Raw genomic sequence first — 20,347 nt, 5'->3', positions numbered from 1 at the left:
GGGGGATGCTCGGCCGGAGCTGCTGCCGTGACCTGGAAACAGTTTGTGGCACGTGGAACATCACAGGCAGGAAACCACTCTGGCTGCCCCCAGCACGAGGGCTAAATAAAACCCTTTGTTGCCTTTGAAAGGAATCCCTCCTGGATTTGTGACGGGAAGGAGGAGATCCATGGAGATGGTATCTCACCCCATGTCAGAGCCCTGCGGCACCAGGAACGAGGGCCAGTGGCAGCAGAGAAACCCCAACAAGAGCCACGAAACTCAGCTAAAAACTCCTTCAAACTGTGCTTGTGTCAGTGAGGGGGGGACTGGCTCTCACTGAAGTCCTGGAAGTGCCCGAAACCTGGAGAAGAGAAGGATTCAGGGAGACCTTGCAGCACTTCCAGTGCCGCCCAGCACCCTCCTGTGCCGGAGGGCACCGTGCCCAGGGCACACACAGGGAGTGGCTCTTCAGGGCTGGGAGAAGCAGAAGGCTCTGAAGACACTCTGGTGTGGAAAACGAGGCAAGAATCTCTCCAGAATGACGGAAGGCTCAGGATGTAGTTTCTGAAGCACTAATAAAGGAAGCATTTCCTGCCCCCGAGAGTTTCAGGATAATTACAATAACGTGCAAATCCCGGCACAATAAGACAAATAGGTGACAAGTTCTTAAGGAAATCACGATAAGGATGATAATATCAGCGAAGTTTTTGAGCTCTTTGCCCTTTCTTAGATGAATCCCCACCAGTTAATCCCTCAGGAATTGTCTGTTCATAGCACAGAGTCTGTGCCCTGCATTAGCAGGGGACTGGAGTTCCCCTTGCTCAGCCCTGGTCAGGATTTGGTGCTGTGCCTCCTGCTAACACAAAGGAGTTGTGATCCCAACAGCATCTTGGAAGCTTTAGTAAGAGAAAATTACCCAAACTTCACTAAATAAGATTTTATTTGCAGCTTCATACTCTGCTCTGGCTGTTCCACCCTGGGCAGATGCTCGTACCACTCCCAAAAGCTGGATCTCCTCCCGCAGCATCTCCTCCTCCATCCCCTCCTGCAGCAGTTTTTTTGGAGGGCTGAGCGTGGTGGATGTAGGAGATGGGTTGTAATTTCCAGAAAGAGTTGGTCTGTCTGGGAAGTGGTGCTGTTTGGTTGCTAAGGCTGAGGGTTGAGATGCAAATCTTGTGTCTTTTGGGGTTTCCTGGTGGCGTGGCTTTGCTCCAAGTGCTTCCACGTGCCTCTGTTCTGGAAGTGCTGTAAAGTGTTATTGCTCCCTCACTTTCAATTTAAGTGGGAAAGTTATTAAAATGCTCTGAAAGTTGTGAATGGCAATGGACAGGTGAGTGTAAGGTTGATTTATTCAATGGGATTTTGCACAGAAATAGTCCTGTTGCATTGCACATCCTTTGGGTCAGCAATGCTGGTGTCCTGGGAGGATGGTGGGAATCTAATTATTTCATCTGTCCGAAATAGTAACTTTTAAGAGGTGAGGAAATGACTGCACCAAAACCATTGTATGCCATCTGCCTGCTAAAATACTTATAGAAAACATGTTTCCTGGCATATAGCTTCCTAGCCATATGTCTATTGCATCATTCACAATTAAATTAAATCACCCTTAAATACTTGGACAAATTCCCAGCCCCTGTGAACAAGCCTTCATCACTGTGCTGGATGAAATTTGGACACTTGATCCTGTAAATGTTTGGTTGAAATTGGCTCAGGCTTTGCTAACCTGATACAGCTGACACCGACTGCTGGGAGATAATTCAAGTGCATGGTCCTTGTTTTGGTCTTTCAATATTTGGCTATAAAAATGTGTTAGGGGGTCTGAAAGGAGGAAATCACTCTGCAGTGTTCATTTGCAACACGCTCAAGTCACTTCAAACGGGTTTAAAGGGAGAGTTGTGTCACTGAGAAAAGGTGCTGTGGAGCAAACAGAGGGAAATCCCCAAAGAGCCTGCTTACAGCTGGGTATTTGGAATATTTAGAATGTGCTTGGAGTTGTGTGTGCATGAACATCCCACAGCAAAGCTCCTGGTTAGGCTGGGACAGCCTTGGGAAAGCCTGGCTGCTCAGGGCTGTGGGAGGCAGGAGGGTCCCACTGCCCCCACCCTCTGCTTTGTGCCCCCCCGATGGGCACCACTGTGATTCCTGTGCCAGAGGAACAAATGAGGCTCAAAACACTGAGTGGTTGGATGGATGGAAGCACCTCTAGGTCCATCTCCAAAAATCCTCTGAAGACAGTGCTTTAAACTGAAGAACAACCTTAACAAAAAGCTTATCTTGTGGATTTTCGGTCCTCCCTTTGAGGATATGTCCCATTTCCCTGTGCCTGACTGTCCCTAACTGAGTCCTGAGGCATGGCCTGGCACGGACAGTGCCCACAGTGGGCACAAGTGGCGATGAAACCCTGGGTCTTTGACACAGGGAATGTCATTTAAACCCAGCCCAACTTCCCCTGGAAACCAAACCCGCGAGCTTCCCGTGCGCGGTGTCTGCCAGACCCAGGCAGCGCCTATTTTTAGTCCAGCTCTCTATTTTCAGCTTGTTTTTGAAAGGTGAGATAAACTCAGCGGCCCAAGCCGGATGATTCTGTTCCTTTCTCTCCTTCAGGGGCCCAGAGCAGCGCTGGAGGAGGATGGCAGGAAGGCTGGCAGGGCAGAGGGGCCAGGGGTGCCAGGCAGACGTGGAACTGGGCATGAGCTTGTTTGTTTTATTGTCTTTCACCCTCTGTATTTTATTTCATTCTCTTTTATTCCTTATACATATATCTATACATATTTTATATCTATATATGTTCTTCACCTATTTGTAGAACCAAAATCAAATTTCTAAGCGTTTCTAAAATTTTTGCCTTCGCTGAACAGGGTGATCCCAACCTCTGTCCTTGCCAGAGGGACCTCAACAGCTTTTCTTGATGCTCTCCAGGGTCATGGGCTGTTGGTCCTCACCCCGTGGTCTTCTGTGTTCCTGGTGACTGATACTTTGAAATTTCAGCTTTTTATTTCAGAGAAGCTGTGGCTGCCCCATCCCTGGAAGTGTCCAAGGCCAGGTTGGACAGGGCTTGGGACAACCTGGGACAGTGGAAGGTGTCCCTGTCCATAGGAAGAGGTTTGGAACTGGGTGATCTTTAAGGTGCCTCCCAACCCAAACCATTCTATGATTCTGTCATTCTGATTTTTAGTTGTGTTTTTCAGCCCAAATTCTCACTTTGAAGACAAAAAACATATCTGTTATTTAAATAAGACTCTCGTCTCACTCCACCTTTCACTTTTCATCTCTGAATTTATTTTCTGAGCTGATATGCAATGTAAAACTTGGTTACACACTGAGTCATGCATTTCCAAATGTATGTGTGTTTAAGAGAGGAAAAAAGGGAAGATATTTGGTGGGAGCTGTTGGAGTCAGCCAGGCTGTGCCCACACTCAGGTTTTAGACCATATTTTACCGGGATATTTTGGTCTCTAATAGAGCTGTGTCACTCTGTCATTCAGTAATAGATTACTGAACATAATAGAAATCTTTATATAGATGTTGGAGCACTTTTCTTAGCTGCAGATGTTTCCTTCCAAGAGATAGTTTCCTGCCATAGAATGACAGAATGGTTTGAGTTGGAAGGGACCTTTAAACATCATGTCATCCAACCCCTGTCCTATGCTAAAAGAAAAAACTACTGGAATTTCGTCCTACCAATAAATGTGTAAACTGGAAATGCTATTTAGGGAGCTCTTTGTACATAATACTATTGTATCCTTTTTTTTTTAATGTCTTTTAATCCTTTTCTGACTGTATCCCCCTAACATGGGGATGTCCCATCCCTGGAAGTGTTTAAAGCCAGGTTGGATGGAGCTCTGAGCAACCTGGTCTAGGGGAAAATCTTCCTGCCCATATCAGGGGGTGGAATGAAATGATCTTTAGGGTCCCTCCCAACACAAACCATTCTGTGATTCTGTGACTTTAGAAGAGTTATAGGGGCATCCATAAAAAGATGACACATGGAGTAAGTTCTTCCTTGTCTTTCCTTCCATAACTCTTTTCCTGGCCACCTCATTTTTGATTTCCTGTTTGCAATGACACATTTAGTGACCTCATCACCCAGCAATTAAAGAAAAGGAAGAATTAAGATTTAACTAGAGTTTAATTTCCCAAGTCATCATATTTTTTATTTTTTTTTTTTATATATATATATACCCAAAGGCAAAGTCAGTCACAGAATGGTTTGGGTTGGAAGGGACCTTAAAGCTCATCCCATTCCACCCCCTGCCAAGGGCAGGGACACCTCCCCCTAGACCAAGTTGCTCAGAGCTCCATCCAACCTGGCTTTAAACACTTCCAGGGATGGGACATCCCCACATTAGGACACACTGAGTGAGCCCCTGAGTTGCTGCAGAACATCCCTCATCCCACCACTTCCAGAGCTGGTCCCACGTGTGTCTGCAGTGCAGCCACTGGAGAACCAGAGACCCTCAGCCAAGTTTCCCACTTGGTAAAGCTCAGCCTGGCAATAAAACCGAAGTTGGTGTTTCTCTGCTGTTTTCAGTGTTTCTGTAATGCATTCCTAATGGAAATGAGCTCTGGGAAGTTATTAGTCTCACGTCCCTCTTCTGCTCCAGGTTTGATGCCAAAGTTTTTGCCTGTGGGTTTTTCTCTCCCCCAGCCCTCCTCTAACCCATCTCGTTCGTGCTCCCTGTTTGGCCAAAGTCAATTTAGCAAAGCAAATGGAGTTACTTCTCTTCAGGTCAGTGATGATTTCTCATCCTTGAGTTCCCTGCTTAATTTGCTGAGAAATTTTCTGATTCTGAAGTCCATTTTCAGCATTCCCCCCTTTTCCACAGCTCTGGGATGGAGCACGGGGCTCACTGGGCTGGACCTGGGGCTTCTCCACGTCTCTGCTCTCACCAGACCGTGTTTACTTTGCTCTGAGGGAAGTTCAGCTGCAGGCTCTGCTGTGATCCTTCCATCCAGGCTCTGTCCCTGCCTGTGCTCTAACAGGAAAGCAGCAGCTCTCAGGAAAGAGTTAATCCCAGCGAGGCTTTGGGATCCTTTGCTGGGGAGAGGGCTGATCTTTTGTTTGTTTTGAAGCTGCTGGCAGGAAAGTGGGGAGGAGAAAATTACCTAAGTGATAGTGAGGTTGCCATGAACTATATAAAACTGGGAAATCAAAGCGGAGCAAACTCCACCTCGCAGTCTTGAACCACAAGCACAACCCCTGAAGAGAAACCCACCCCACAAAACTGAGTGATCTCAAAGGCTTGAACTCCAACCAAGCTGCATGAGCTCAGAGCTGCTGCAGGACTGAGAACCCCGGAGCTGTCACGGCCAGCTCCAGTTGTGGTGGGAGCTGGGAATGCTGTTCTTGGGAAGTTTCAGGGTGATGAAGCGGAGGCAGCTCTTCTGGATCGCCCTCTGTGTGCTGGAGTTGGCTGGTGAGTACTGAAACACAGAAAATACCCGGGTTGCACAAGAGACCAGGGCATGGGGCGACTCCTGGGCGACTGGGGAGCGGCAGCTTTGGGGGGGAGGATGAGTTTTAAGGAGTCTGAAATGGCAATTCCACATCCAAAGCCCTCGGTGACGTTCTGCAGAGCAGCCCTGCATCAGGCACCCCGACCAACACACCCCCAGCCACGCACTGGAGCACAGTGCTGCTGGTTTGAAAAGGAGAGGAACCAGGATCTAAGCTCCCTCCAATACCGTGGGTAACACGAGGGGATGGGAATGCAGCAGGCAAAGGGAGTGCAGCCACAGCCAGTTGTCTCTCCACCTGCCTGGGTGCAAATGAGCCTCACTTTTGTTTTGTGATTGGAACTAAACATTTGCTGAAAATCAAATGAATCTCCATAAATATTAAAATCTCCTATTCCAGCTCTTCAAATATTCGTCACATGAAGCAGCGAGTAACAGCACGGAGACTTTTCTCTAGGTACTACTTTTTAAAGGGTTATATTTTAGGGAAATATTATCATTTTTGTCCCAAACCCAACAACCATGAAGTAATAAAAAAAGGACTAAAAAAAGTGAAGCAACACTTTGTGTGCTGCCTGGTGTGCTGGGACAGGAGCCAGGAGCCTGCGGGTGTCTCCTCAAATGTAATTTTTCCTTATTCACACGAATGTGAGCAACAAGATCTGCTGCAAGAATTCGCTGTATTTTGTTCCTCTGTTTCACGGTGCTCCTTTAATGTTCCCCTTGCTGCCCAGGTATATTGCTCACCTGAGCTGCTGTGCCTGACCCTCCAGCCTGTGTAAATTTTACAGGAAGGAAAAAAACCCAATTTTATTTAGGAGAAATGACATTTAGGACTACCTGGTTGGGCTGAACTGAGCAGCGAGCGGGTGTAGGACAGAAGGGTTTACCTGAGATGCAAAACCCCAAGTTTCTTGTAGCACAAAGCAAAAGTGATACAAAAGTGATGAAAAGCTGGGATTTGGGAAAGACAAAGGGTGACATGGTCTTTAGTGCTGAAAAATGTCATTGCACAGCCCGTGGTCATCATTTCTGAAGGATGTTTCTTGCTGGGAGGTGGAGGAGGATTTTTTTCTGCTCAGTGTAGGTGCTGAGAGAAATCAAGGAGCTCACCCTGGGGGCACTGCATGCTCCTCACCTCCCTGGAGAGTCTGAGAGAATCCAGCAAAGCTTCCAGTTGTGCCACTCCCGATGGAAATCCCAAATTTGGGCTCAGGTTGCTCCTGGCAGCGCTGCTGAGGGTGGGACAACCAGTCCCCTCCTGCTCCCAGGACAACTCCAGCTAAAGCCACGTGGGGAAAATCCCTTGTGCCACACTGGGCCAGGGGCAGGAATCCAACAAATACCATGTGTGGATGCAGGGTGGGGAGGGTGGAGTTTGGGTACCAGGACCCTGGAGTCAGGGGCTCCACGGGGAGCAAATCACCTGGGAAAGGCTCAGCTCTGGCCTCTGCCTGGTTCTTTGGGGATCCACGGAGTTCTAGCGAGTGTGGGAGAAGCTTACAACAGATCCCTGGTCCACAGAGAGGGCTGTTACTCCAGGAATGCTTGGGAACCCTCCCGAGCTCCAGGTAGGATGGTGTGAGGAGTTTGTGTTGGAAAACTGGGTTTTGATAAAGCACCTGAAGGGCTGTCCTGTGCATGTGTCAGAATGAACATGGAAAAGAGAGTATATATTATATTTGTACCGAATTAAAACACTTTATTTCTTTATTTAACCTTTTATCTTTCTTTTTTTTTTACTATCTTTTTTATTCACCTCTGCCAAGCTTGATCTTCAGCAAACCCTCTTTTCTAGTGATTTTCAAGCATTCCTTCTTTCCTTCGTTCCTTTTGCAACAAAGTCCTAACTATCAGGAGAGGGGGAAAAGGAGCTTTAAAATTTCCAGCTGCTTGAGCTTAACATCCTTTCAGAGGCTGCACATAGTAACTGCTCCAGCCAGGAGAAATCTCAGTCCCTGGGAAGGTGCCGGGCTCCCAAAGTGCTGGAGAGGCCCCAAGCCCAAGGAAAGCCTTGGTCCAGCAGCTGGGCTTTGGTGTGGCAGCTCGGGGGGCTCCCACAGCCCCCCTGAGCCACCAGGGCGGCCCCACACCCATATCCTGTCTGGGAGAAGGAAAAAGGGGGAGGGAAGGGGTTTTTATCAGATATTTCCAGAGGGAAGAGGGCTCCACCCGCTTGAATTCCTGCCACATGGCTGAGAGCTGTAAAACTGGAAAGGCATGAGTAATGCCGGCTGGAGCCCTTGGAGGAGCTGCTGCGGGAAGCCTGGGCTGGCTCCAGCTCCAGAGCTCCGTGTCCCACAGTTCCATACCCTCCTCCTCTCTATCCCGTGTTTCCATACCCTCCTCTTCCATATTCCACTATCCCATACCCTCCTCTTCTCTATCCCGTAGTTCCATGCCCTCCTCTACTGTGCCCCATGTTTCCATAACCTCCTCTTCTCTATCCCACATTTCCATACTCTCCTCTTCCATATTCCAGGGTCCCATACCCTCCTCTTCTCTATCCTACATTTCCATACCCTCTTCTCTATCCCACAGTTCCATACCCTCCTCTTCTCTGTCCCATATTTCCATATCCTCCTCTTCAATATCCCATGTTTCCACACCCTTCTCTTCTATATCCCACAGTTCCATACCCTCCTCTTCCATATTCCAGGGTCCCATACCCTCTTCTTCTCTATCCCACGTTTCCATACCCTCCTTTCCTATATCCAGTGGTTCCTCACCCTCCCCTGCAGCCTCTGGGACCAGCAGTACCACAGTGCCATGTCAGGGGCAGCCCTTTGCCATAGCCCCTGGAGCTCCTGGAGCTTGGAAAAAGAACTTTACTCAGCGCAGAGCTGGAGAAGCTCTGGGTTTGTGTGTCAGAGCACTGAAGGAGGTGCCCAGTTACCAAAAGGTTTTCCAAGAGAAATCAGCAGTGGCAGCACAGGAGGTGCAGGTTCTGCCTGGGGATCTCTTGGGTTTGCTTTGCAAACTTTGGAAACTTTTCTCCTGTTTCCTTTGCCACTGCAGAGGTGGGTTTTTTGTGGCCCTGCTTTAGTGCTCAGGGATGAGTGTTGGACCAAGTCAACTCCTTCAACATTTATATTGTCACTTTTGCTTATTCAATTTGAGCTGAGATCTTTTGTCAGCCCCATTATTAAAATATTTTTAAAAATCTGAGGCATTTACTTTTGAAATCTAAGTGGGTAAATAAAATAGGTACCCTGAAGAGCAGTTTTCTTTCCAGTATCTGCATGTTTTTGCTCCTGCACTTGCTTGCACTGCCAGGTGAAGATTTCTCCCAGGTTAATAAATGGCTTGGCTTAAACTCCCAAACCCTTAATACTCACAAATTGACAAACTTTAGTAAAGCCATTAAAAATGTATGGTGCAATAAATGACCCACTTAAACTGAGCACCATGTGGCTTATCCAGCCCACATCTGGATCATTATTTATCTCCTGAGTCCTCAGGTTTCAAAAAACCCAGCCATGTTTTCTGTAGAAAGGACCTGCACATGCTACAACAAAGGCAAGAAAAAGAAATACAACGTGACAGCTCCTCTCCCAGCTTCCACCCAGCAATATCCAGGCTGCAATTCCAATATTCAGTGGTGAAAAGGCTTTGATTAGAAGTACCTCTGGTGCTTTACAAACATCTGGAACAGCTCAGAGGTGCTTGGGTGGCTGTGGCACTCGGGGAGGTCAAGTCCAGGCGCTGCATTGTTCTGGTGATGCAAAATTTCCTGCTCGTGTCCATGAAAACACGGAGCTGTGCGTAAAGCCTGGACTTAACTTTGTGCTCCTCATTATTCTGGGCACGCAGTCCTGCCTCCTGCTTTTGATTTGTTAGAAGTCATCAGGAAAACTTGGTGATTTAACCAGCTGGAACTGAATTGTCTTGGAGAGGAGAGACTTCTCCCTGCAACAAAAGCTGTGCCAGAGCCTGAATTCCAGCTCCTGACACCTGCACAGAGCCCTCGACAGGGCCCCTGCCTCCCCCAGAGCAGCTGCAGCCCTGGATGGGGTGGGATGGATGGGTGGGATGGGATGGGATGGATAAGATAGCATGGGTTGGATAAGATAGCAGGGGTTGGATAAGATAGCATGGGGTGGATAAGATGGGATGGGATGGGATGGGATGGGATGGGATGGGATGGGATGGGATGGGATGGGATGGGATGGGATGGGATGGGATGGGATGGGATGGGATGGGATGGGATGGGATGGGAGGAGATATACTGGATGGGATAGGATGGACTGGATGGGATGGGATGGATAAGATAGCATGGGATGGATGGGATGGGATGGAATGGGATGGGATAGATGGGAATGATAAGATAGGATGGGATGGATGGGATGAGATAGATAGGATGGGATGGGATGGGATAGATAGGATAGGATGGATGGAATGGGATGTGAGGAGATGGACTGGATGGGATGGGTCTTATCCCATAGCATGGGATGGATGGGATGGGATAGATGGGATGGTTAAGATAGGATGAGATGGATGGATGGGATGGGATGGGATGGACTGGATGGGACAGGACGGGACGGGATGGGATGGGAGGGGAGGGGAGGTACCAGTGCAGGCAGCCCCATGGGGCCAGGTTGGGGCACCCTTTCCCCCTGAGCACCCTCTGGCCCAATCTGGCAGTGCAGGAGCAGCTCTGCCCGCTGCCCCCGCTGCCAAAATGAACCTCAGTGGTCTCAGCCTTTTCTTCTCACAAACCATCCAGGCTCTCTGGGCCTGATCCAGCAAAATCCTGACATCCTGACGGAGAAAAATTCCTGCCAGGACAATGCAGGGTCCTGCAGGACACAAACACCAGGGCTGTTTACCTGGCACTGGCACTGGCAGCTGACTAGGACCTGCCAGTGCTGCTCCATCCCTCGTGGAGGGTGGCTGGGGAGGATGAAGTAACTTTTCTTGGAGCTCGGGCTCCCCTGGGCAGAAATACAAATGAAATAACACATTTTGTGTGATTTTCTGTTTGATGCCTGGATAAGAATCTTAAACACCAAGAGCCCTCGGGTAGAGAGTGAAGCTGTTTGTTAAAAGTGGGAAGAGATCTTAAGAACAGAGAAGGTTGAGGAATGGGGAGAAATGCATTTTCACTGACTCATATAGTTCGTTTCAGAAGGAAAAGCTGGAAGTGTCATCTCTGTAACACAGCAGGAAGCAATATATAAACTTTAAGTTAGAACAGCAAACCACTCTCCAAACATTCTGCTTTACCTCCAAAGATGTTTTTGCTCATGAGTCAGGGCTGATCCCAAGCCAGTGGGAATGTTTCTATTTACTTTGAGATTGTGCCTGCAACTGTAAATCCAACTTATCTATCCTGAGGCACACAAGTGATCTCTTCCAAGGCTTGAGTCTTTCCTCCAAGGATTATAAACTCAAACTACTATGAAATCCAGCTTTGTGCATCCATCAGTGAGCTGAGGATGGGGTGGGATCAGGGTAGAAACGAGCCTGTTCTCCTCCTCCTGAGAGCTCTGGAGCCCCTGCAAGGGCTGCACCAAAGCCTGGTGCTCACCCAGCTGAAGCATTTCATCTCTGAGCTTCTCTCAGCTGTGCTCTGAGGCACCCTGCCCTTCTGGGGCATTAAAAAGTGAATTTGTGAGAGCACAGGCCCTTCCCTGCCTACCCCCGGGGACTCGGGGCTGGAGGGGGGTGGTTCAACAGCCCCCTAACACCTTCCTCTGCCCCCAGGCAACACTGCTGGGAACCCGACAGGGACACCTGCACCCACAGTCACGGACATGGCAGAGGAAGGCAACACCAGTGGGGCAACCACGGGAACCATCGGAGCCACCGGGGCCACTGGAACCTCCAGCAGTGCCAAGCCCACACCAGACACAGCTGGTAACTGCTCCCCTTGTTCCCCCCGTGATTCCTGGCAGCATTTGTATTAATAATTAAATTTTTAAGGCATGGTTTGTGCTCTGAAAAAAACAAGAGGCAGATAGTATGGTCAAAAACTTTAATTCTGTCCAAAATATCCCACCGGGGGCCACCCAGCCCTGCTGTCTTGAGGGTGGGTGGCTTGGACCCAAAACAGACAGGAGATGGTGGGATAAAATGCTCATCAATCTTTATCTCAACATACATGTTAGAAAGGGCACCTGTAAGAGGTCTGGCAGCCTTTGGCAAGAAGAGGACCAGGGGATATGGCTTTAAGTTGAAAGAGGGCAGGTTTAGATTGGATATATGGGAAGAAATCCTTCCCTGTGAGGGTGGGGAGGCCCTGGCACAGGTTGCTCAGAGAAGCTGTGGCTGCCCCATCCCTGGAAGTGTCCAAGGCCAGGTTGGACAGGGCTTGGAGCAGCCTGGGCTAGTGGAAGGTGTCCCTGCCCATGGCAGGGGGTGGAATGAGATGATTTTTAAGGTCCCTTCCAACTCAAACCATTCCATGATTCCATGATAAGGGGCCAAGCTCAGGCTCTGAAGGGCTCTGAAGGAGGGACCCTGGCACACATGCAGGTGCCTTTCTCTCGTGCTGTTTGGGATCAGTGCATCTCTTGGAAGACTCTGGGTCGGGGAGGAGCGGAGGGCGATGCCGGGGAGGGGGAATGGTGGCACCCTTGCCCCTGTAACCAGATCATGAAGCACATGTAGCAATTAGGCAGCTGAGCCAAAGCTAATGAGTGTTTCTTGGAGAGCCAAGGCCTCGTTCTGGTGCTGGCTGTGACAAATCAGTGTTGTACCTCAGTCACTGCAATGTCACACATTGGCTTTAGGGGATTTCAGCTTTCTCATGTCTCCTTTCCATTGCATTTCTGCAAACCTGAAGCTGCAGCCGGGTCCCTGACAGGCATTCCCAGCTCCACAGGATCCAGTGGGGAGCAGATGAACCCCCAGACCAGCCAAGCCCCCCCAGTAGAACTGGGCACCTCCTTGGAGACACAGAACATGAGCCAAAGTGTCCCCACGACCAAGAGCCCAGAGACACAGCCCAGTGAGGCAGCAGAGGCCTCGGGGTCCACAGTGGATATGAAGAGCTCTCCTGCCACCACGGAGCACCCTCCTGTCTCAGCTGCCACCCTGCCACCACACACAGCCAGGGACAGCCCAAAGGTGAGGATGGGGGGCCACCAGGAGGCTGGGTTTGCCTCACAACCCCCCCCAACAGGTCACTGATACCACCCCTGTGTGTTTTCCCCTCCAGCCCTCCCCTCTTCCCATCACATGCCACAATGTCAAGGAAGTGAGTGACACTGGAGCCATCTGCCTGCAGCTCAACGAGTCCACCACTTGTGTGAGTGTCCCCAGGGGGAAGGAGGGGGGACATGCAGGAGGAGGGGGGGCTGCAAGGAACCAGCTCAGGGCAAATTCCTGCTGCGACTCTTGTAGCAATGGGGTCACCCACTGTACCTGGAGGGTCAGTTTGGGGTGGGGAGCTCGTGGCCAGAGCATCTGAGCTGTGCCAGACTGATGGAGGAGGGGATGGTCACAGCAGTCCCAGGAAGATCCCAAAGGGATGGTCACAGCAGTCCCAGGAAGATCCCAAAGGGATGGACACAGCAGTCTGAGGAGGATCCCAAATGGATGATCAACCCAGGGGAAATGCAACCTCCTGGCTGCATAAAACCTCTTTTTTTTTTTTTTTTTTCATGATTAAGCTCTGAGGTCAGTTCAGCTTTTAAAGTGTCTCCCACCATGTTTAGCAGGAAGTTGCCTTTGTTCTTCTTCTTCCTCTCCCCTGTGGAGAACGCAAGTGCCTTTTTTTGTCTTGCCAACTGCCCTAGGAAAGAAAACAGGGCATTTGAAGCAGCTGATCAGTGCCCCCATCGACTCCTAAGGGAATGCCAGGCTCTCTGTAACTGCCCCTGGCCTCGTGCACCAAAAATGAAGATTTATAAAATCAGAGGAGGGTCTGTTATGGGTGGGAAGAAGAATCCTTTCACACTAGAGGTACAACCTGCCACAGAGGGTGAGTGGTCCTGGATGTTGTGGGATGGCAGACTGGGTATAAAATATGTATAAAATACATAATTTTTCTTCTGTCATTCAGCCATACTGCTGCCACTCAGGATGAGTGAATTCTTACCTGGCTTTTCTCTGCAAATTAGTGGTTGAATGGCATTTAGACTCGCTCCTGTTTACAGGGACTGTACTTTAGCAAGAACCTACGGAGGGAAACTCCTCCGGGAGCGAGTGATTCCGACCACAGATGCCATCTAGTGGGCTCTGATCCCTCCTGGGCACAGGCTTTATGCATCACATATATGAAGGGATACACATAGAACAGACAGAATATCCTACAGAGTCGTACCTCACCTACTCTCAACCCTCCCTCCACGTGAAACGATTCAAACAGCCCAACTTCCCACCGTGTTTTTCGGGCGGCTCCCACCCCACAGCAGATCTGTCCCCCTGCCTCCACCTCAGCAATCCTGGAGCGGGAACAGCCAGCCCAGGCTGGACCTGGGAACCAGATAAGAGTGTCTGCGAGGGGAGCAGATAGGAGGGAGCGTGTGTCTCACTTTCCTGCTGGCCTTTCCCAAAGCAAATGAGCAATCAGCTGGCACCCGGCGCCGCTAATTGCAGGGGGAAATTCTGACACTCCGATGAGTTCTTTCCACAGCAGAGAAAGGAAAATACACACTTGGGTCTCTTGTTTCCATCTTGGCCTTTCTCACCCCATGCCAAAGCTCTATAGAAACAGCTGAAAGTGATTTGTTTGTTATTCTCCCATGGATAAGTTTGTGCATTTTTGCAGGCTGGGAGGATGTAGCGATCGGAGCACAATGCTGAGGTAACTCTGAGGCAGAGGGAGGAAGGCACTGAGCCTCCTGGCTCTGCACCACGCTGCAAGATGAGAGGGTTTTCTCCCGTGGGGAGTGAGGGGAGGGCAGGGGCAGGACAGGGGGTTCAGCTGGAGCCTGTCTCTGTCTCAAGGGGGTGGGCACGGCCACGGCTCGGAGGATGTCCCCAGCTGGGAGGATGTTAGGGAAGCTGATAAGGTCTTTTAGCAACTGTGGGCTCTGTCTCCAAGCCTGGCTGTGGCTGAAAATAGCCCCAAGGAGAAAGCCTATCCTGTCTGATACAGAAATTGGCCAACAGAAGGGAAAGGCTGCAGCTCCTCACTCCTCTTCCTCTTCCACCCAAGAGTCAGTTCAGCTCTAAAATGTGAGAAATTGGTGTTTTTTTACCTAGCCTTTGATCAGCAACCTAGCAAAAACACTGAAGACATTTCCTAAACAGGAAGGCTCAATGCTTCTTTGTTATTTCCCTCCTTTCTCAGCCCCTGCCTGGGACTCTGAAACAATAGGGCTCTTCAGATGGCTGTTCCAGTCCAAAAACTGGAGAGACTTGCCGTGCAATTCAGGTCCTAAATATAGATCTGTTTAAATGCCATTTTCAAGAGTTGCTAATAATATCTTCATTTAATTTATTCTCATCAAGTTAAGAAACAAGAAATAAGCATCTCCACTTCCAAAGTGTTGGTGTTGGGGGTCTGGGCAGTGGTGAAGTGGGGTCTGACACCTGGATCAGCTTTGTGCTCCAGAGCACAGATAAGCCACCAAAACCCAAATGTGGAAGCACAACACCACCATCAGCGTGGCTGAGGTGGAGAATTTGTCAGTCTGGTTGGTTTAATGGCTGTTCTTTCTGAAAATTTTGCAGAGACACTTTTTAGAGAGGAAGGGGTCGGATCTGTGGAGAGCAGTGTGTCAAGAGAACGCCCACCCCGTTCCCTCCCCCTGCCAGGTCAAACTCGCCAAGTCTGAGGTGGACCACCACTGTCTGCTCCTCATCCTCAGCGGAGAGAAAGGTCAGTGGAGAAGATCACAGACTCATGGAATGGTTTGGCTTGGAAGGGATGTTAAAGCTCGTGTTGGTTCCTTCGGCTGCCATCGATGGCGCTGGACAACGACCTCGGTGTGGGCAATGGGAGAGGGAATGTTTGTGGGGAAGGGCTGTGGGACACAGATCCTGGCAGCAGACCTCTCTCTGCAACCACTGCTCTTTCTTCTGGGGTCTTGTACAGCCCTGGGGCAAAGGCATTGCCCCCAGAGCAGCAGAGGGGCTCTCAGCCCCTCCGTACTCAGCCAGGCCCTTCTGTGCTGGCATTTCCTGCAGCAGGACCCTCTGTGTAATGTGCCTCTCCTCTTTGAAACCTTGCAGATCCCGCTCCACATATGCTCAAGGAGTCTCACTGGGAAAAGGTAAATTCCTTAAGCAAATTCAGCTGGAAAAAAACGGGTGGTCTGGGTGGCTGGAGAGATGAGTTTTTTAGGTGATCAGTTGAGACTGGGGGGAGAGGCTGAGACTTGAACCTGCCTCCAGTTTGGAGATGCCTGATGGGTGTTGGCACAGGAGACCCCTGGAAGTGTTCAGGGCCAGGTTGGACGGGGCTTGGAGCTACCTGGTCTGGTGGAAAGTGTCCCTGCCCATGGCAGGGGGTTGGAATGGGATGAGCTTTAAGGTCCCTTCCAACCCAGACCAGTCTGTGATTCCATGATTGGAGCCACAAACAGCGAGGCAGCCATGCACCATAAGAGCATTAATACAATCTGGAGGCAGAAATGCTTGAAAGGGTTCTGTAAAATTCTGTAGTGTTTTCTTAGAAAAGGTTTAGATCCCAACAATGACTCTTAGGATGCAACTGGCTTCTTCGAAGTCCCACCTGATATTCATTAATTCCTCCTCCCAGCTTTCCCCCGAGGCTGCCATTGGCTCGTGGAGCTGAGCTCCAGGTGTCTGTAGATACATAAATGGCAGAGCTGCAAGAGCAGCACACAGAGGGGTCTCAGCCCTGCAGATGTGTATGCTCTAAACCTTGGGGTCTGAGTGCTCTGGTCCAAGGGAGAAAAATTCCCTGCACCCCAGGAGAGTCCAGGTTGGAAATGAGACAGTGAGGACGTGAGAGCTCATAGGGCCAGGGCAGAGCTCAGGAGCTGGGGTAGCAAAGCCCAGCTTTGTTTACGTGCAGTTCCACAAGGAGGTGAGGAGCAGCGTTGTTTGAAGTCGGTGCCTGTTCAGCAGATGCACACGTTTCCTGTTTGTCGGACTCCCGGCTCTCTTTGGTGTTGTTTTTTTCCCCAGTTTGGAATAAAATCCCTGAAGTGGGACAGCGTGAGGAACCACCAGGACTTTTCTCAGAAGACCCTGATTGCCTTGGTCACATCTGGGCTCCTGCTGGCGTTCCTGGGCTTGGCTGGATACTTCCTGATGAGGCGGCGGAGCTGGAGCCCCGCGGGAGAGAGGCTGGTTAGTGCTTACCACTGGCAGAGCCGCGGGTAGAGAGGGGCCTGGCAGCGAGGGGGGCACCTGCAGGGCAGAAAAGGGGGGTGCCCAGCACCCTGTGCCTCAGGACCCTCCACCCACGTGTGTCCCCAGGTCGTGGGACAGCTCAGCCTCGTGTTGTGGCTGAGTCTGGGGCAGCCTGGGCAAGGCAAAGGGCAGGAGCAGGGAGGCCAAAATGTACAGGGTGAAGGAAAACCTGTCTTGCCTTCCAAAATTAACTCGTAGCTGATTGCTCCTGTGGGAGAACTGCCCCTTTCTTGCACGTACTTCCAGGTCTAACACTTATTTTTGCTCAGCAGTAAGAACCCAGCCAGCAAGACCCCTCCAGAGACACTGAAAGCTTATGAATTTGTCATTAAAAGTGACACATTTTAATTTCCATTCGCTGTGTTTGAGTTCCATGTCTGTCCTGTACCCTTGCTGTAATAAAGGCTATTTCTCCCCTCACTTAACAAGCAGTGGTAATAAAACATATCAAGAAAGAGACAGAAATCTCCTATTTCCATTTTCCCCTTTCCAGGCAGGCTGACCACTGAGGAGTTCTCCCTACCAGTGAGTTTTGGGAATGTAAAGTTAGGCCTGGCCATGCTTTTCCCCCACCTCTGAACAACGTGAGCAGTTGTGTCCTGGAAAGCCATTAAGGTTATTTCCTTGCCAGAAAGGATGCTCCCAAAACACACAGATGGGAAGTCAAGTGTGTGTGTCAGAGGCAGGGACATCACAGCTCAGGCTCTCCAGCCTGCTGTCTCTGGATCCCTGGATGCTTCCAGCAATGGAAATGTGTGGCTGGGAGCTGCCCATGGCAGTGTCAATCCAGGTTTTAGGTGAGATGTGTCCATCCCACACCTGTGGACGTGGAAAAGGGGCTGAGTGAAACACTGAGGTGGGTGGGAAACCTGTCAGCAATCCATGCATTGGATGCTGCTGAGGAAACAAGGAGCAGCTCCCAGCTGGGAACTGCCACTTCAATCACCAGTGTCCATTCCATGGCTACCAGAAATGTCACAGTCTGACACACAGGGAGTTATTGTGAGGGGACAGAGGCACCTCTGGGTTGCCCTGGGTCCTCCTCACAGCAATGCCAGTGACCAGCCCTGCAGAGAAGTGCAGCCCTGCACCTCTGCTGGCAACTTGCTGCGAGCTGTGCACCTATTTACAGGCTGAGAGGAAGGATGGGGGAAGAAATTGGGACAGTTTCCATCATTTTCATTCCCAGGTGCTTCTTTCTTGGCCCAAGTGGACAGCAGACATGGTCTGTCATGGGGTGGCTTTGCAAACCAAGGCAGTGGCAGCTCTAAAACCCGTTATGAACAAAACCTTCTCTTTTCAGGTCCAGGAGGGGGGGAAAAAAAGCACTTCCTGGCTGGTTTTCTTGCTTCATCTTGCCGTGGCATGGTTCAGGCCCTCTGTCCCCCTTCTCCTCAGCGAGAGCACTGCCCCTGCCTGCGGTTGTTTGTTCCTGCTGCCCGGGGATCGCGGGCAGCCAGCCAAGCCCTGCCTGCAATGCCAGCCGGCCGCCACCAGCCCTGCCCTTCCCCTGACCCTGCCTCTGTTCTTTCTGTACCTGTTCAGGCTGAAGACCCGTATTACGCGGAGAACGGTAGCCAGGGCAACACGATGCTGATGACGCCCTCCCAGGAGCAGCCGGAGCCGCAGGAGAAGCCGAACCTCAACGGTGGCACCCAGGAGAACGGGACCGGCCAGGCGTCCTCCAAAAACGGGCACTCGGCCCGGCAGCACAGCCCTGCTGACACCGAGATGTGACCCGGGCCGAGGCGGCCCTGAGTGAACTGCGAGGGCAGCAGAGAGGCAAGGAAGGGCAGGAGTTTGCCGTGGACGGTGGGGGGACTGCAGACCTTTTGTTATCGTTGTTATTGTTTCTGTGAAGGACTTCAAAAATCAGCCTAGAGCACACTGAGAGCCAGAGCTGCCAAAGACCTGCTTCTCTGCCTCCTCCTCCCATTGACCACACAAGAGACATTTATTTTTTTGCAGCTGTTCTCTGCTTTTGTTGTTAGGAGAACATCATGAGAAGTACAAGTGCCCTTAGCCCTCCACAGCTTTTTAGGCAGAGGCAGGCTGTGTCCAAACAGCCCAGATTTCTGGTAGCAATGTGTTAGGCTGATGAAAGTAGTTAAACTGGGATTTCAGTGACAAAAACCTCTCAGGTTTCAGATAGTTTGGGTTAATGGAGTTGTTTATAATCTCATCTTTATGTTAAAGTGCAGGATTTCTTCCTTTTTTAAGACCATCAGGCATTTAACCCCCTTCTTGTGTTCTAGGTCTCCTCTACTATTTCCTGCTCCAGCAGAGCTCTGTGTAAAATTTTCCATGTGGAATTGAAGGCTGAAATGTCAACAGACTTCAAACTTGTTTCTTTTTGACTCCTACCAGTACACAGGTAGTTGTTTTAGAGTGAAAATCTCCCCCCAGTCTCTTTATGTCAAGGACAGGGGATGTGTGACGAGGCAGAGCCAGCATTTTATCCCTTGAGTGGGATGGAGATCACTGGATAGGGCTGCAGGGCTCTGGGGATGCCTGGAGTCCACCACACTCCCTGCTGATATGTGGGGATTAGTGCCCAGCATAGGAATTTGGGAATAAGGGAAGCCAAAGGACTCCCAGTGGGATGAGTTGTGAGACAGAAACCTGGCTCTGTGCTTCTCCCTCTGCACCAGCAGCAGGTACATAAACAATGAGCAGTATTTTCACTTGGGTAAGTCCCCAAACCCCAACAGCAGCAGGAGCAGGTCCCTCCTGCCCCCAAGGCAGGAGGTGCTGGAGCCACATTGCTGAGGTCGAGCCCCCAGCAGCTCAGTGGGTACCAGGGACCAAGAGCAGGTTTGTTCCTCATCCCAAGCATATGTAGCTCATTTTTAGGGAGCCAAAGCTCATTTTTAGGTTGTGCCAGCTGGTGTACCATGAGGGGTGGTGGGTCAGATGTTGCTCAGCCCACAATCTCTGCTGGCACCAGCAGCAACATCCACATCCCAAAAGCAGCCCTTGAAGCTGATCTACCCTCTCACTAGTGAATTCATCCCAACCTTTTCCCAGTGCTGAAGACCTGAGGGGAAGGCTTTTTTTTCTTGGTACAGCGGCTCAAAGCAACGACAGCAACGTGCCCATCATCACCTGGGGCTCTTTTCATGGGTGCAAGAGTCGTTTAAACACAATTAAAATACTTCAGGGTGTTTGTTTTGGTGTGAATCGCTTCTCCCGAATCTCACTGTAAATAGTCCCGGTTGGGTAAAAAATAAAAAGAAAAAAAAGAAAAAAAAATGAAGTATTAAAAATCAGCTTCTCCGATGTGTCCTTGGAACAGCAGCGTGTTTATCCCAGCGGGATGTGCGTGGCTGTGGCTGTGCCAGCAGGACGGGAGGACAACGCCTCACGGAGGGGCTGTTTCCCAGCAGAGTTCCCGTGACTAAAGGCTGTGGCTCGTTCTGAGCACATTTTCCCTCTTTCAACAAACACATTTTGCAGGACGAGTGACGCTGCTGCAGCAAAACTGTCACACCTCGCTCGTTTGGTTTTTTAAGACACCCAGTTAATCCCTGGAAAAACAAATGAGGCTCCAGAGGGATGTGCAGGGCTGGGGACTGACCCGCCAAGGGGTGTGGGGGGGTGTGAAGAGGAAGATGGTTCTTGTTGGTCACAA

At 50.3% G+C, this 20,347-nt stretch overlaps 2 protein-coding genes across 3 annotated transcripts; both read left to right on the top strand.

Annotated features, from left to right (window-relative positions):
- The first annotated feature begins 5,048 nt into the window (after window positions 1–5,048).
- On the top strand, window positions 5,049–19,995 carry CD34 (CD34 molecule). Of its 2 annotated transcripts, none has more exons than XM_051808631.1 (8): window positions 5,049–5,402; window positions 11,149–11,301; window positions 12,230–12,513; window positions 12,605–12,694; window positions 15,067–15,214; window positions 15,568–15,608; window positions 16,489–16,653; window positions 18,262–19,995. In XM_051808631.1, the coding sequence occupies exons 1-8, from the start codon at window positions 5,324–5,326 to the stop codon at window positions 18,451–18,453; spliced, it is 1,152 nt and encodes a 383-aa protein (XP_051664591.1). In that variant the 5' UTR covers window positions 5,049–5,323; the 3' UTR covers window positions 18,454–19,995. The 2 variants fall into 2 exon arrangements, with proteins under 2 accessions (XP_051664591.1, XP_051664592.1); XM_051808632.1 differs by lacking the exon at window positions 18,262–19,995 and adding an exon at window positions 16,989–17,696.
- LOC127480460 (uncharacterized) lies at window positions 7,583–9,058 on the top strand. Its single transcript, XM_051808652.1, has 2 exons — window positions 7,583–8,462; window positions 8,904–9,058. Exons 1-2 carry the CDS (start codon window positions 7,670–7,672, stop codon window positions 9,056–9,058), a joined length of 948 nt encoding a protein of 315 aa, XP_051664612.1. The 5' UTR covers window positions 7,583–7,669.
- Window positions 19,996–20,347: the final 352 nt, after the last annotated feature.

Source organism: Manacus candei, unplaced genomic scaffold (assembly GCF_025592945.1).
Source record: "Manacus candei isolate 608988 ecotype Guabito, Panama unplaced genomic scaffold, ASM2559294v1 h1tg000073l, whole genome shotgun sequence".
Classification (NCBI taxonomy): domain Eukaryota; kingdom Metazoa; phylum Chordata; class Aves; order Passeriformes; family Pipridae; genus Manacus; species Manacus candei.
This window is presented reverse-complemented; position numbering and strand designations above follow the sequence as displayed.

Coding starts and splice junctions, on each gene's coding strand:
- LOC127480460 (XM_051808652.1), top strand. CDS start 7,670: ATGCCGGCTGGAGCCCTTGGAGGAGCTGCTGCGGGAAGCCTGGGCTGG. Junction 8,463..8,903: donor TTTCCTTTGCCACTGCAGAG/GTGGGTTTTTTG, acceptor CTGAGTCCTCAG/GTTTCAAAAAACCCAGCCAT.
- CD34 (XM_051808631.1), top strand. CDS start 5,324: ATGCTGTTCTTGGGAAGTTTCAGGGTGATGAAGCGGAGGCAGCTCTTC. Junction 12,695..15,066: donor TCAACGAGTCCACCACTTGT/GTGAGTGTCCCC, acceptor AAAATTTTGCAG/AGACACTTTTTAGAGAGGAA. Junction 15,609..16,488: donor AGGAGTCTCACTGGGAAAAG/GTAAATTCCTTA, acceptor TTTTTTCCCCAG/TTTGGAATAAAATCCCTGAA.